At 37.3% G+C, this 13,547-nt stretch overlaps 2 protein-coding genes and 1 non-coding gene across 3 annotated transcripts; 2 read left to right on the top strand and 1 right to left on the bottom strand.

Annotated features, from left to right (window-relative positions):
* Positions 1-2,431: 2,431 nt before the first annotated feature.
* Trnap-cgg lies at positions 2,432-2,503 on the top strand. The gene has a single exon. It is a non-coding gene; the product is annotated as a tRNA-Pro (tRNA).
* A 1,515-nt stretch (positions 2,504-4,018) lies between these two features.
* LOC118738846 (ubiquitin carboxyl-terminal hydrolase nonstop-like) lies at positions 4,019-6,739 on the bottom strand. The gene is made up of 5 exons (XM_036469853.1): positions 6,358-6,739; positions 5,793-6,194; positions 5,621-5,731; positions 4,702-5,555; positions 4,019-4,480 (listed from the first exon to the last, which is right to left on the bottom strand). The coding sequence occupies exons 1-5, from the start codon at positions 6,475-6,477 to the stop codon at positions 4,438-4,440; spliced, it is 1,530 nt and encodes a 509-aa protein (XP_036325746.1). The 5' UTR covers positions 6,478-6,739; the 3' UTR covers positions 4,019-4,437.
* A 3,450-nt stretch (positions 6,740-10,189) lies between these two features.
* Positions 10,190-13,164, top strand: LOC118738845 (protein aurora borealis-like). The gene is made up of 2 exons (XM_036469852.1): positions 10,190-10,676; positions 10,737-13,164. Exons 1-2 carry the CDS (start codon positions 10,345-10,347, stop codon positions 12,484-12,486), a joined length of 2,082 nt encoding a protein of 693 aa, XP_036325745.1. The 5' UTR covers positions 10,190-10,344; the 3' UTR covers positions 12,487-13,164.
* Positions 13,165-13,547: the final 383 nt, after the last annotated feature.

Genomic DNA, 13,547 nt, shown 5'->3' with positions numbered 1-13,547 from the left:
CCAGTTAGGTTGTTACTATCGATAGTTGTAGCCGATTACACAAGATCTGACAAGATGAAGCAAAAGAAAAAAGTAATTTTCTGGCTGACGTTTGTAATTTCGGCGCCATGTTATTTTCTTTAAAAAGTAAACAAAGAATGAGAAGACGAAGCATAAAGAAAAAAATGCAAGCAATTTTGTAGCACATGCTTGTGCTAACCAATTTATTATATATGTACGTTTTTGCAACCAATCACCGCGCACTTCAATTTAATTACATTTGCACAAAAAATTTATTGAAAATCGCTTAAAAATCACTGAAATAAACCACCGACAAAATACACATAAAGAAAGAAGCAAAACAGAAATAGCAAACTTCAAATTACGAACGACACACACTTTTTTCTCAATTGCTATTACAAATGGCTGCTCCTCAGACGGTCAGATCTATTCTAATTGGTTCATGGTAGCCGCCAACGTAGTAATGGGCCCTGTCACAAGGTCAGTATTTATTGACGTGATCCAAGTATCGCGATATTTATTGACAGTGTAACATGCAGTATTGATGGATGTGATCCATTTGGGCACTGTCACAAGGTCAGTATTTATTGACGTGATCCAAGTATCGCGATATTTATTGACGGTGTAGCATGCAGTATTGTTGGATCGTGATCCATATCGCAAAATTTCTAAAAATTTTGAAATCTGGATCGCGGACCGCGATATTGTCAATAAATATTGAACGTGTAGCACTTTCAAAACGCGATCCATACATTTCGTCAGTACATCTTTTACTCTCATAATGCGAACATCGAAAATGTATTCGCTCTGCCTTCGCTCTCGGTGTTTAAAACCTTTCTAAAGAAATTGAAAAAATTTTAGTTAACATTGGAAATTTTAAAATAATTTTGGAATGCATTATCTGTAAATTATACGCCCAAAATAAAAATATTTTCTTGCGTCATAATAAGCGTTCAGTACAAAAATTATGCAAATACTGACGCGATAAATATTGAACATGTAGCATTCGCGCACGATCCATCAATCCATCAATATGGATCGCGATCCAAATATCGTGATAATTACTGACAGGGCCCAATCGGAAGCGCTATTTTTACTATTTATGGTTATAAATGCAGTTATATATTTTAAATGAGATTTTTCGATTGGTGTGATCAGTTGGATATCTCCTTTAGTTTCCGAAATCTTGACTAAAAATGTTTTAGTAATATAGTAAAAATTTTGTTAATAATATATAAATTTAACAATTGCTTATACTAATAACATTCTCCGAGACTTTGGAGAAAATCTATCTTCGCGTTTTTGAGAAAATTATTTTCTAACTTTCGCGATTTCTCAAAACCTGCCGAAAGTAACATACGACGATTTTTTATACAGGCGACGATATGTATGTGCCATGTAAGCTAAAATATAAAACAGGTAAACGAAAATTGGATACATAGTATTTTTTGTATTTATTTTTTTTTTGCATGACAAGCCTTTCAGAATAATTTACCGTAAACATAGTTTACTGTAAAAAATAATTTCTCGTTTATCTAAATGTCAAATACAAATTATTTCGAAAATAAACGAATAAACATTAGAAGAGTACAGAACTTACCCCATGCTCACGATATAATTACCGGGTAAATGACGCGTAATTTACCGAGTCTATTCAGGTAGAGCGTGATTCAGACTATTAAAGAATTATGCATGTGTTAATAAAAAGTGCGCATGTATCGCGCGATGTAGGGAAGAAAGGTGGCGCAAACAACAAACCGCTGCTTTGGTTTTGCCGATTTTGACAATCCCCAAGTAAAATTAAATAACGCCTCAGAAACTTTACATGCACTGAAATTCACTAATACTTTCACAAATGTCACCGTTTTTAACATTTTCTCTATTATTTTTTTTCAAAACCATTAAACTACGTTTCCTACGAAACATTTTAAATCAAGAAAATGTATGCTTTTGAATGTCTCGCCTTTATTTTAATGCATTTGAAAATTGTCATCGCCGTCGGGAATGCGCATTCTGGAGTTTTATCATTCTTGTATGTATCGGTATTGTCATGGTGCATTGCCAGTGTAAGCACAAATGAAAATGAAAAATCGATTACCATTGATGTCAGGATTTCAGCTCCCAGGATATTTTATATTTGTATGAAGCTAAGTTGGACCATTTCCCGCTCACAATGTTAGCATTTCTCCAAATATTAAACATTTTATCAAATTTCTTTTACTTAATAATTTACTAGACATTTTTATTTTGAAACACACAAAATTTAAATTTTTAAAGAATTCTCAATAATGCTGCGCTAAAATGCAGCACTGTGTTGCAGAAAAGCTACCACAACCAGCAACACCAACCTACCACCCAGCATGGTGAGTACACAAAAAACAACAACCAACACACTGTGTTTATATTGCTTATTAGCGCGCAACGAACACATGGCTCGTTGGTCTAGAGGTATGATTCTCGCTTCGGGTGCGAGAGGTCCCGGGTTCAATTCCCGGACGAGCCCATTGGCTTGAGCGCTAAAACATAAGCAGCGCGCAAGCGTGTTCATATTTTTTATTTTCTTTTTTTTTTTAATTGAATAATTTTATAAACAACTTCGTATCTTTTTCACATATTTGCCTGTTGATTATGGAAAAAAATCACAAATTTCAATGTACATATTTGCGAATGTTATAAGCACTAAGGTATGATTTGTTAATTTACTAGAAATGTATGCATGTACCTAGTACGTGAAAAAATTAAAGGCAGATAAATAAAAAAAAAATGTTGAAGTAAATAAAAATTAAGCATAAAATGTTGATGATGACTAATCAAGCGTTTTTTTTATATGCGTAGCAGCAATTGAATGTTATCTGACCCTCGATTTAGTTACACTCTTTCTTTATTTTAACATTTTTTTTTTTATATGTACATACATTTTTGCCGAATGTGTGCATGGCAGCGTTTGATGCTATTTTTAAGCAGCGATATGAATTTGTTTACACATGGTAGTAATATACTATGTAAAACGAGGCGAACTTTTGGCAAAACAACTTAAGTAGATTTAGCTTTTCGATTCAGAAGTCAGGACTTTTAAGGAAAAAACAAAAATTTGTACAATTTACATTAAAATGCTATCCTAGGTAATGCTTTGACATGTTTATTAAATAAGCTTTTCAATGGAGCCCGTCTTATAGAAAGTACTAACACGATTTATGGTATTTTAATAAAAGTGCGTAATCATTTATTTTTGTCCAAAATATTTGGCTTCCGCGTCGCAATAAATAATCAACAAATATGTTTATTTGACATTTGTTGTAAGCAAATCTCATACAAAATTTTCTTCCATTCTTCGAAAATGCTCTTTTCTATTGAGTGTCATACGCAACGCCGCAGATCACCAACAACGGTGCACTCTGACGCGTCCACATCACTCCACGCGAACGCTGCCAACTGTGCGACAAACGTCAGCCGTTAGAGACTGGCGCAGTCTGCTGCGAAATAAAGGGTATAGACAGCACAATTAACTGCTTGGTTGGTTGGGCACAGTAGGGGAAAATAAGCGAAGAAGAGTAGAAAATATATTACCCAATACAAAGCAAAAAAAGGTAAAAAAAAAACAAAAAAAAACTACAAAAAAAAACAGTGACACAAAAAATAGAGAATAAGCCGAAGTTAATTAAAAATGGTTTACGAAAAAATGCTGAATGCAGCTAATGGTGTTAAAAATGTAATAAAAAACAATACACAAACAGTTACGGAAGAAAGAAAGTAATTAAATTCGCTATGAAAGCGGCAAACGAATACTTTTTTGCTTTTTCGCTTCTGTTTTTTCTTTTTCTTTCAGTTTTATGCTTTTTTTCATTTAGAATAAATAAAAATTATTTATATGTATTATATATACTAGATTTTGTTTTTTGTTAAATCATATTTAGCATTAAAGGTATATTAACTGCTGCGTTTATTATTACTAGGCGTTGCTGCTGCTGCTGCTGAAAATTGTGAGTGCCATAGGCCGTCAAAAGCGGCGGCGTTTTCATTTGCGCCACCACTATCACCGCCTCGCACACCCGTCGTATACAACGCGCATTAGCACGAACACATGATCCGTCAGCTAAAGTTGCACAAAATCGTTCTCTGCTTCTATCACTGCTCCGCTCCCCACGGGGCTTTTGTTTTTCTTCTCCACTTTATGGTATGTACTATCGCATGTGCTTAGAAATGCTTACTGTTTGTTGCTGCTGCTCTACCCTGCTTCTTCCCTGGGCACCTTCAGCTGTTTGTTTACGGCGTTTACTAATAGTAGCTTAATTATTTGTTTGTTTTATTTGTTATTGTAAATGTAGTTTGCTATGGTACGATTTCATATTTGTATGCTTTTTGTTTTCGTATGTAGTACTAAGAGTAGTAGTTTGTTGTTGTATTTTATAATTAATATTATTATTACGTTTAACCAGTCTATTCATATTCCAAAATGTTCTTGTGGTAAAATAGTAAATAGCTGAAATAAAGAACAGAAAAAGAAAATAGAAAAAATATTGCAAAAGTAAAAGTTGAAAATAAAATATTCTTAATCGATTACACTTAGCAACTATTTTCATTACAAAATTTAACTCGATTTAAGAAGTAACTTTTTAAATTACAAAAAAAAAAGAAAAACTAATTTAACTCAATAAACTAAATTTTCTTCTAACCAATGACATCTACATCCTACATACATACCCTTCGCTGTCCAGCACCTGCTTTAACGTAGCCGTAGTAATGATATGATCATCACACTTCACCCATGTATCTTTATGGTGTCGCACATAGGCAATATAGTGACCCGAATCGATGGTGCCCACATGATTGACCACCGCATAGAGGGAGTAACGGAAATCGCCATACGCATTATTTTTCTCCGACATGAACGGCGTCATATCGAATTCAACGGGGAATGAAATGAACGTGGATACTTTTTTGCCAATCAATGTGGAATACTCGAAACGGTTCAAATGGAAGCTGGCCACACTAGGCAGTGTGCGAAGGCTAAATTGTTTCGTTGACTCCTGGTATGATTTGCAGGTGGAACATTTGATTTTCCCCGATTCACCGAGGTGTTCAGCGCGTGTATAACGCTCCAAACAATCTATAAGCGTCTTTGGCGTAGTGCCACCATGCGCTGTCTCACCCAAATCCAAGGATATATCCCAAAATGGATCGATGGTGGTTGAAACCCCCTTGCACGCTTGACACACCACATCGCTTTGCAGCATTCCAGTGAAGATTTGATCTATTATGCAGTTACACTGCGTCGGGCAGTTGCTATTCATGTTGGCATTGCTATTGCCATGCTGATTACCACTACCACCGCCTCCTGTGCTACACACACCAGACGATGTTGGACTATTCTGCTTATTGACACTTTCACACTCCGTTTTTGCTTTAATGCAGTGACGATGCAGCACGTCCAGCGTGGCAATGAAAAATTCGTGCGCGTCTTGCTGTTCATAGCCGGCCAAATGCTTTGCATGATTCCAGATCAAATGCAATAGGCGGTGCAATGATAAAGGTGAGCGAGAGCCACTATAAAATTCCTATTCAAGCACGATAAATAAAGTGAAAATAAAGCAAAGAGAAGAAGTATATTTATAACACAAACCTGATATAATCGAGAAACCTCACAAACGAGACATTTTAATGATGACTTGGCGTTGCACTCGTGTCGCTCCGATAAGAAATAATCAGAGAGTAGTGGTGTGTGTATTAATGCCTACATAATATTGCGATAAAAGAATGCAATCATGAATCATGCACACTAACTCAGCACTTACCTGCACTATGCAATTCATGAAACACGTGGAGCCAAGATTAATTAAGCCGCGTAATCCAATAGTCTCGTTAGCGCGTACATGCCGACGTCGCGGGTTGGCCAGCAGCAAATTTGTTTCCTTAGGCGTCGGTATCCACGGCTGCCAACTGAGACTCTTGCTTATATCTTTTGCCTCCAAGCGCCTATTGACAGTTGCTATCTCGCGGCAACGGGAATCGTAGATGAAATTCCGACAAGAGTTGCAATACAGAGTGCCATGTGATAGCTCCAATGCGATTGCATGCTTTTTCGCACGTAGATGTGTAGCGATGTGAGCGCCACGGCAGCCGAAGTAGATGCAATGCAGGCAGGCATACACTTGGAGTCCATAGCTGCCGCACTCAAAGCAACAGCAAGAAAGCGCCTGCAAAAACACACCCACAAAGAACAAACAATTCTTTTAAAGGAATATAAAAGTGTAGTACACAATTCTTTACGGTTTATGCAATTGATTTACTGTACTGTGTACCCAGTAAATGAACGATAAAAAATTCCTATCGCATAGATCTTTTGTATGTTTTTCACACCTTTTTCTCTCGCGCATCCTTATTCACACACGCCGAAAAGTATGCATCAATTACGCGAAATGTATCCAAGGTTTGCTCCTTTACGTACGCTTGGAAATGCTTGCAGCCCGTCTCCGCCATAGTTTTCGTCAACTCACAGCCCTGGCCAACAGCGCTCGCTGCTGCTGAAGCAGCTTGCGTGCGTCGGACACCGCTACTGCCTGCTGCTCCAACAGCTGTACCAGTCACCTTTTGGTGCCCTTTCCCGTGCCCCTTTTGCAGCTGTTTATGGCTGCGAGTCCTGCGTAGTGGCGGCGTTGCGGTCAGCTGCTTTTCTTCTGGACCTGCGCCTGCGCCGGCGCTGGCTCTGCTACTATTACAATTACTACTGTTGCCACTACCACCGCTGTACCCGATTTACTCTGAACGGCTGCTGCTCCAGTCTTCCTCGTTGTTGTTGTTTCTGCAGCACCTTCGATATCTTTCTGCCTGTTTGCAATAATCGTATTCGGTACACCTTACGTCAACGCCACCGACACCAGACCTACTATCACCACTACAACGGAAGATATCGAAACCAACCCCGTCACAGACGCCGTCACCGTCAGCTTTGAAATCAACAGCACACCGGTCGTCGCTACTATTTCCACTCTTTACACCACCACTGTCACCAGCTCCTGGTCCAACCGCTTTTGTTTCGTTTTTCTTCAATGCTAACGCAGCCTTTTTACTTTTACGCAGTTTTCGCAGAATTTCGTTGCCTTCTCTTCTAGGAGCTATTCTACCTAGCCAATCGATAGCTATGCTGACACGACATTTTGCACTGTGCACAGATTTTTAGCCAGTTTTTATCCAACTTTTCGTTTTTTTACTGCCCTTTGGGGCGACGCACTAGAGCTGGAAAACAGGCGATGGCATAATCGATAGTATCGACGTTTCCAATTTTCCCTATTATCGATGTTTTTTCGCCACTATCGTTAATTTTTCTCCCATGTATCATCATGTAGAAGCAAATGGATACAATTTTATGAAAATTATGCAGGGGTGTACCTTCTCTTTTCATTCAATCAAAAAACGTATTTGGGCGTGTTGTCTCTTCTTATTATCTAAGTTCTTTGGACACATTACATTTTTTAAAAAACGCCTTTTTAAGAAGTTTTCTAAAAATGCAGCTGTTTACACCATGCGTTACGTGAGCCACTCTATAATAAAATTTTAGAAAATTTCCGTATTTTTTACAGTTCGATTTCCGAAGTTACACATTCATTTATACACGGGAACATCGTTAGTGCATCGATATTTTGATTTCAAAACATCGATGGCAAAAACATCGATATTTCTCCAGCTCTACGTTCGGTATGCATACTGGCAAACTGCATGCAATTGTTGTTGCAGAAAACTCTGAGAGAGAGACAGAAATCGAGAGCGCAAACTGCTGTAAAATTGGTGGTGCCATAGTGTTGCCAGGTTTACCTGCCTATTCCCTTCTTGAACATGCAATTCTATATAGATTTTTCTCGTTTTTCATTTTAGGTTTTCCCGTTTTTCCCCTTGTTATATAACCCAGTTTTTAAAAACGGCAAAAAAATTTTATTTTTGTACGATCAATAAATTGTTAATATAAAAATATTACTTTAAAACATATCGTCAGTGATACTGCAAAACGGTCTATGTCTATTAGTACCCTTGACAATTAGATTGTCTATTGCAATTGTGATGCAATTTTTTAATCACTTAACATTGTTTTCAACAGGATAGATAAGTGATCAAATGCAGAAAATGCAATATCGTGCTCCGCCGCAAACGCACATAGCTCTATATTTTTTTATTTTTTCTCAGTATACGCATTTTTTTCTTAAAAAGGTATTTTATCTTATTTTATTTCATTTCATTACGAATATACTATAAAAAAGCAAATTTTGTTTAGGAAAAAATGTGAAATTTTATATTTTTCCCCCAAATGGGGATTAATTTCTTCCCGTTTTTCTTCTCGTTCTACTGAGCTAAGGCAGTGTCAAATCGAGCTGTCACAATTGATACCACCTTGTATTATTGCATCATGCCATGAACCAACCATGCGATTGTTCAGATAATACGGTGTTCGCATGAGGCGATTTTTCAGGAAATTTCAAAGGCGATTTGTCGAATCAAAAGTTGGCTGCACCAACAAACTTCATTGGAAGCGGTTAGCTGAACGGCCGTTCACACCAGGCGATTGTTGCTTTCAACTAAAACTTGCCTGTAAAATCACCTCATGCGAACACCGTATAAGACATGTTGTATATAACATTATACTGTTAATAAAGTGATTTTTAAAGAAAAAAGTACATTTGTTAAAAAAAAATATTTTAATTAGTTGGCTCATCGTAAATATACGTCTGCGACAAAGAACGTAACTTAGAAATCACGGTGTTTGGTTTCCACTCTCGATATTTTACTGTTTATTTTTGTATGTATTTTTGGTATAATTGCAGAATACATACATTTCTTTGATTAAAAAAATTTATATTGGGACCGATAGGGGTCTTAGTCCTGATCATAACGGTATTATTTTTTGAGGCGGAAATAATTACTGGTGTTATGGAAGGTCGAAGAGTCAATTTTTTTAAAGGTGTTCTCCGCAAGTCCCTCCCGTTCAGCCAGAAATTCAGAAGAATTCTACTTCGTGATGGTTATAATCCTTAAGCTCGGCCGAAGGCCAGCTACGTAGAAAGAAGTTCTGCGAAAAAATACTTGCGGTTGTTCATATAAGACGTGTTGTGTATAAAATGAAAGCTCGATGTACACCTATTTTAGGTAATATTTATATATAAAGTTAATAAAGTGATTTTGAAAGAAAAAAGTACATTTGTAAAAAAAAAAATTATTTTTATAAAAACTTGTTTTTCATAAATTTTATCATCAAAGAATATCACTATTTCCTTTGCCTTTCTAACGGCATCCTTCAAATATCAGTAATAGTTTACGAGATATTTAAGTTTAATGAAATCCATTTTTTACTTTTTAGCCTTGCATAAAACTTACATTTATATAGAGCCCACCACCTTTTTGTTTGAGAAATGTGCGTTGAGCTAATGCCAGATAAAATTTTGTGGCTTTGCGTGACATTTATAACTTTGCGAGCAAAGTGGCAGGCGCAAAAGGCATGCCACAATGAACGCAAATAAAGCAATTTTTACTGCTTTTTTAGTCGTCAAAAGTACTATGCATTTTATATATTTAGCTTTAAAAAATATCAGAAATGTAATCAGATTTTACGTTTCTGCATGAAAACCCGAATTTCGGACGAAACAAAATATTAAACCGGCTGATTGTGAACGCGTGCGCAAGGATATGGGAATTGGTCATCTTTTCGCTTCGCGCTGCTGCTGCAACGATCTAAGTGGCATGTTTTGTGCATTTTCATACAATTCATCTTAAGCTTGCTATACATTTCAATGCGAGCGTGAGCGTGAATGTTCGCAAAGGCAAAGAATTATATTTGTATTCTTATGGACGCTCACACACATCTGTAAAAACTTGTCGTTCACATGCGAATGCTTTGCGTACGCACACGTTTGAGTGTGAGCTTGAAAAAAAGACATATTATGCATTTTAAATTTCTTTTTATTCTATAATTCTGAATGATATTTTAATTCTCTATCTTTTGATGTATCAACTATTGAAAAAAGTTAAGTAGTAACGAAAATATTGGTCAAAATAAAAAGCTCACGCTAACGATCGCATTGAACCGTATAGCAGGCTTTACCTGTTAAGCGAATCTGTCACGCAAAGCGAAACAAGCGTTTTATCTGGCGTCAGCTTTATGGCATTTGTTCGAAATATACGTTCTCTGTTCGTATCTTCCTGCGATTGCAACACTGCACTGAATATCCCAGCTGCAATCACTGCCAACGGTTGTTAGGGAAATTTTATTTTGTCTGCTAATTTTTCGAATTCTTGACCGGCGGCGGGCGCAGTTTCGTGACAAAATAAATTAATTTATATAGGTTTGCAATATTATTAAATATGGAATTTGAAAAGGCGAGAACATCGCTCAAACTATACTCAACAATGCAAATGAGTGGGATGTTAGCACATAAAGTAAACAACGAAAATGTGGAGTTAATTACCGCACCCGCAGGTAGCAGATGCCAAAAGAAGATACTGCATCCTCGAACGCCAAGTAAAACAATTAATTGTAGCATATCTACAACAATAAACAGCATGTCGAGTAGTTCATCAAAACAAATGTCTTGTTCTGCCGCGCTGAGTACTCCGCCAGCGAAGCGATTTCATCGCATAAGAAATCCATTCGAACCTGTCTTGGCGGAACGTCTGCATTTGCCATTGATTGCAAGGTTAGTGTATTTTTCAAGATATTTCTTTATTTCGTTTTGATTCATTGCAATTTTATCCAGTCCCTCACTGTTTCAACGTCCCACGACGCCACAACTATCATCTACACAGTTTGAATGGAATATAGATGAAGTGTCTTCCCTGAAACCAGCGAATGTCGAACCACATGAAACACAGTTTCACGACTCGCCTGATCCCGAGTATGAAGCTAAAGCACAATCAGCGATAAGCTCTTACTTTAAAGAGCATCAAATTGTACCAAGTCCTGTAGAGTGTCCCCTTCGTAGTCATCGCATCATTCTGTCCGAACTAAATAGTTACACCCCGATTTCAAAATCGGGACGCCGCATACGTGACTGCGGCACGCAAACAGAACTATCATTGCCCGTGGTGTTGCCACGCGCTTTAGAAGAAGCATTAATGCCATATTTTCAACCACATTTGGCTGTGGCTGATCGTCATAACTGCGAGACGGATTCGCAAATGCGCTTCAGTACTGATTCACATGCATCTATATTTAATGATATTAAAGATGTGTCACTGCGACGAAATCTATTCGATATGAAAAATATTGTAGTGTTCGAAGAGGGGAGAACGCCCACAACAGAAGCCAAATGTAAAATGACGCATTCAAATTCCAGTCCGTCCTCTAATTGCGGTAGTTCGTGTGGCAGTCAATTTGTCATTGTTGGTAAACTTTCAGACTCTTTGGACAAGAGTTCATTCGGCTCGCTTTCACCTATTTCAGCCTCTGATGGACTTTCCAACTCGCCGCATTCGCCATATAAAAATCGTAGTGAAATGAAACCGCGCATACACACTTTTCTACAGGATCTCTCTGATGTAGAACAGCTGTCGCCAATACATCCGCAAGTACGACAAACAAGTAAGCGGTGTCTCGTTAAACCACAGGAAACGAGCAAATCACAGTATTCGTCGAAGGATAGTTATCGTTGTAATGCATTAAATCAAAGCGAGGCAACGACGTTAGGTGATATTTCACTGGCTTACATTAATGGTCGGAATAATGAAAGTGAAAATTTTACGCCAGATGGCAGTTCGTCACCGTTGCGTCTGAATCCTTGCTCTGCTGAAACTGTAGCTGCCATTGGCCAGCAATCAATAGACAGCAGTTTTAATATAAAAGTAAGTCGATTGGCTGTAAATAGTTCTAAATCTACAAAGCAGTCACTGTCGCACGATACCAGACCAACAGAGTATGACGTGTTTCCACATGACGACACTCATGAATTGATCGATGACGATGAGATGCAAGTGTCACAGCTGTCTGCACAAAATTTCAATTGCAGTTCTTCGAGCTCCACGGATACACCGCGTAGCAAAAGACGTTCAGCAAGTCGTAAAAATCTATCGCAATCATTTTCGCTTAACTGGCTTGATGACGACGAGCTAGAAGAAGACGTCAAGCAACAAGATGAAAAGTTAAACTTGCAAAAATCGCCAATAGATGTGCCACGTATTGATATCACCGTTATGGATAAATTGATTGTCAAAGAGCATGAACAACAGCAAAAGCATCAACAGCAATTACAAAAGGATGCAGTTTATATGGATGAGAAGTATGTCATTGATGATAATCACCAAGATACTGCCGGCGAGGAACCGCGTGCGTTATTCTATCGTGTTGACAGCGGTTTTAACGAAATGCCGGCCAGTGGATGCTCTTCTACATACTCAATGGGCGCCAGTCAACAGTGCGAAATCGCACTTTCGCCGACTGACCAACTTGAAGTTAGCATGGTTTGCTGCTCAACGCCTTCAAAGCATATTGACACTAGCGCTTCATCTTGACCTCTTATGCGTTTGCAATCGATTCACACAAAAAATTTCTTTACTACTGCCAATTGCCTTTTAACACTAGCAAAAATTCTCAGAAAGAGGTTAATACATATTTTATTTTTAACCACTTACATAGTATAAAACTTCTAGATTTTATTAACGCGCAATTATTGTTCTTAAACGCAATATTCAAAGCCAGTAGGAGTTTGTAGTATAATATTAGTAAATTAGTTAAGTTCAGACTGCAATTAGAATAAACAATTTCGACACGAGACTGCCATGCAGCATTAAGTTACCCACCTAGGTGGCGCCTCTAATGAGAAATAGTTGTAGGAAGAAATTAATAAATTCTGAGGCGTCACAAAATGCACTGACCTAGCTGCATACATAGATAATAATTAGCCGATTTCATTTGCAAATGAACAAATTGATTGTCATATCACCATTCGAATACATTTTATAGCTCTAAATTTGTTGTAAGCTTCTACACTTTTGCACTTTATCTGATGTTTTTTTTTACTCTATTTCGCAATTTGCGCTTGTATTTCTGTATGTTCTTTTTCCATTAGGGCTTAAATTCAGTTAATTTTTTTTTGTCTTTAACTTGCTATTATTTTATGCATATGTCTGATTTAATTGTGTAATTGTTTCATCATTGTTAGGTTTAATAATACTTGCATGTGATTTCATGATCATACTATTTTATAATTTAGAAGTTTTTAGTGTATTGCATTTGTTACCATGGCAAAATTGATGTTATATTTTATAGCTTTTACTATTCTTTTGAATATTGTGACAATCTCGGCGCGCGTAATATTAGTCTAATAATAAATGAGAAATACCTATGCGTGTAGGAACATTTTTGTACATACATATTTATTAGGGCGGTCTTTAAAGGTGAGAATTATTGGAATGGATCCGCTACAGTTGTATTTAGGTATACATATAGTGAGGGGTCCAGCAGCCTTACAGCGAAGATGCCTTTAAATTTGTAAAAGGCGCGAACAGCTGTTGCCATAACGTTTGTTAGGGGTTGGCAATTTTCAACGAATTTGCATTTTTTAGGTTATGAT

The sequence above is a fragment of the Rhagoletis pomonella genome, unplaced genomic scaffold, assembly GCF_013731165.1.
Source record: "Rhagoletis pomonella isolate Grant_MI unplaced genomic scaffold, Rhpom_1.0 Rhpom_scaffold_00005, whole genome shotgun sequence".
Lineage (NCBI taxonomy): Eukaryota > Metazoa > Arthropoda > Insecta > Diptera > Tephritidae > Rhagoletis > Rhagoletis pomonella.
Note: the sequence above shows the minus strand (reverse complement) of the source record. Positions and strands in the feature narration are given on the sequence as shown.

Excerpts from the sequence above, each read along its gene's own strand:
- LOC118738846 (XM_036469853.1), bottom strand. The coding sequence starts at position 6,477 with ATGGCGGAGACGGGCTGCAAGCATTTCCAAGCGTACGTAAAGGAGCAA. Across the intron at positions 6,195-6,357 it reads AGGATGCGCGAGAGAAAAAG|GCGCTTTCTTGCTGTTGCTT; the intron begins GTGTGAAAAACA and ends GTGTTTTTGCAG. Across the intron at positions 5,556-5,620 it reads AGGTTTCTCGATTATATCAG|GAATTTTATAGTGGCTCTCG; the intron begins GTTTGTGTTATA and ends GTGCTTGAATAG.
- LOC118738845 (XM_036469852.1), top strand. The coding sequence starts at position 10,345 with ATGGAATTTGAAAAGGCGAGAACATCGCTCAAACTATACTCAACAATG. Across the intron at positions 10,677-10,736 it reads CATTTGCCATTGATTGCAAG|TCCCTCACTGTTTCAACGTC; the intron begins GTTAGTGTATTT and ends AATTTTATCCAG.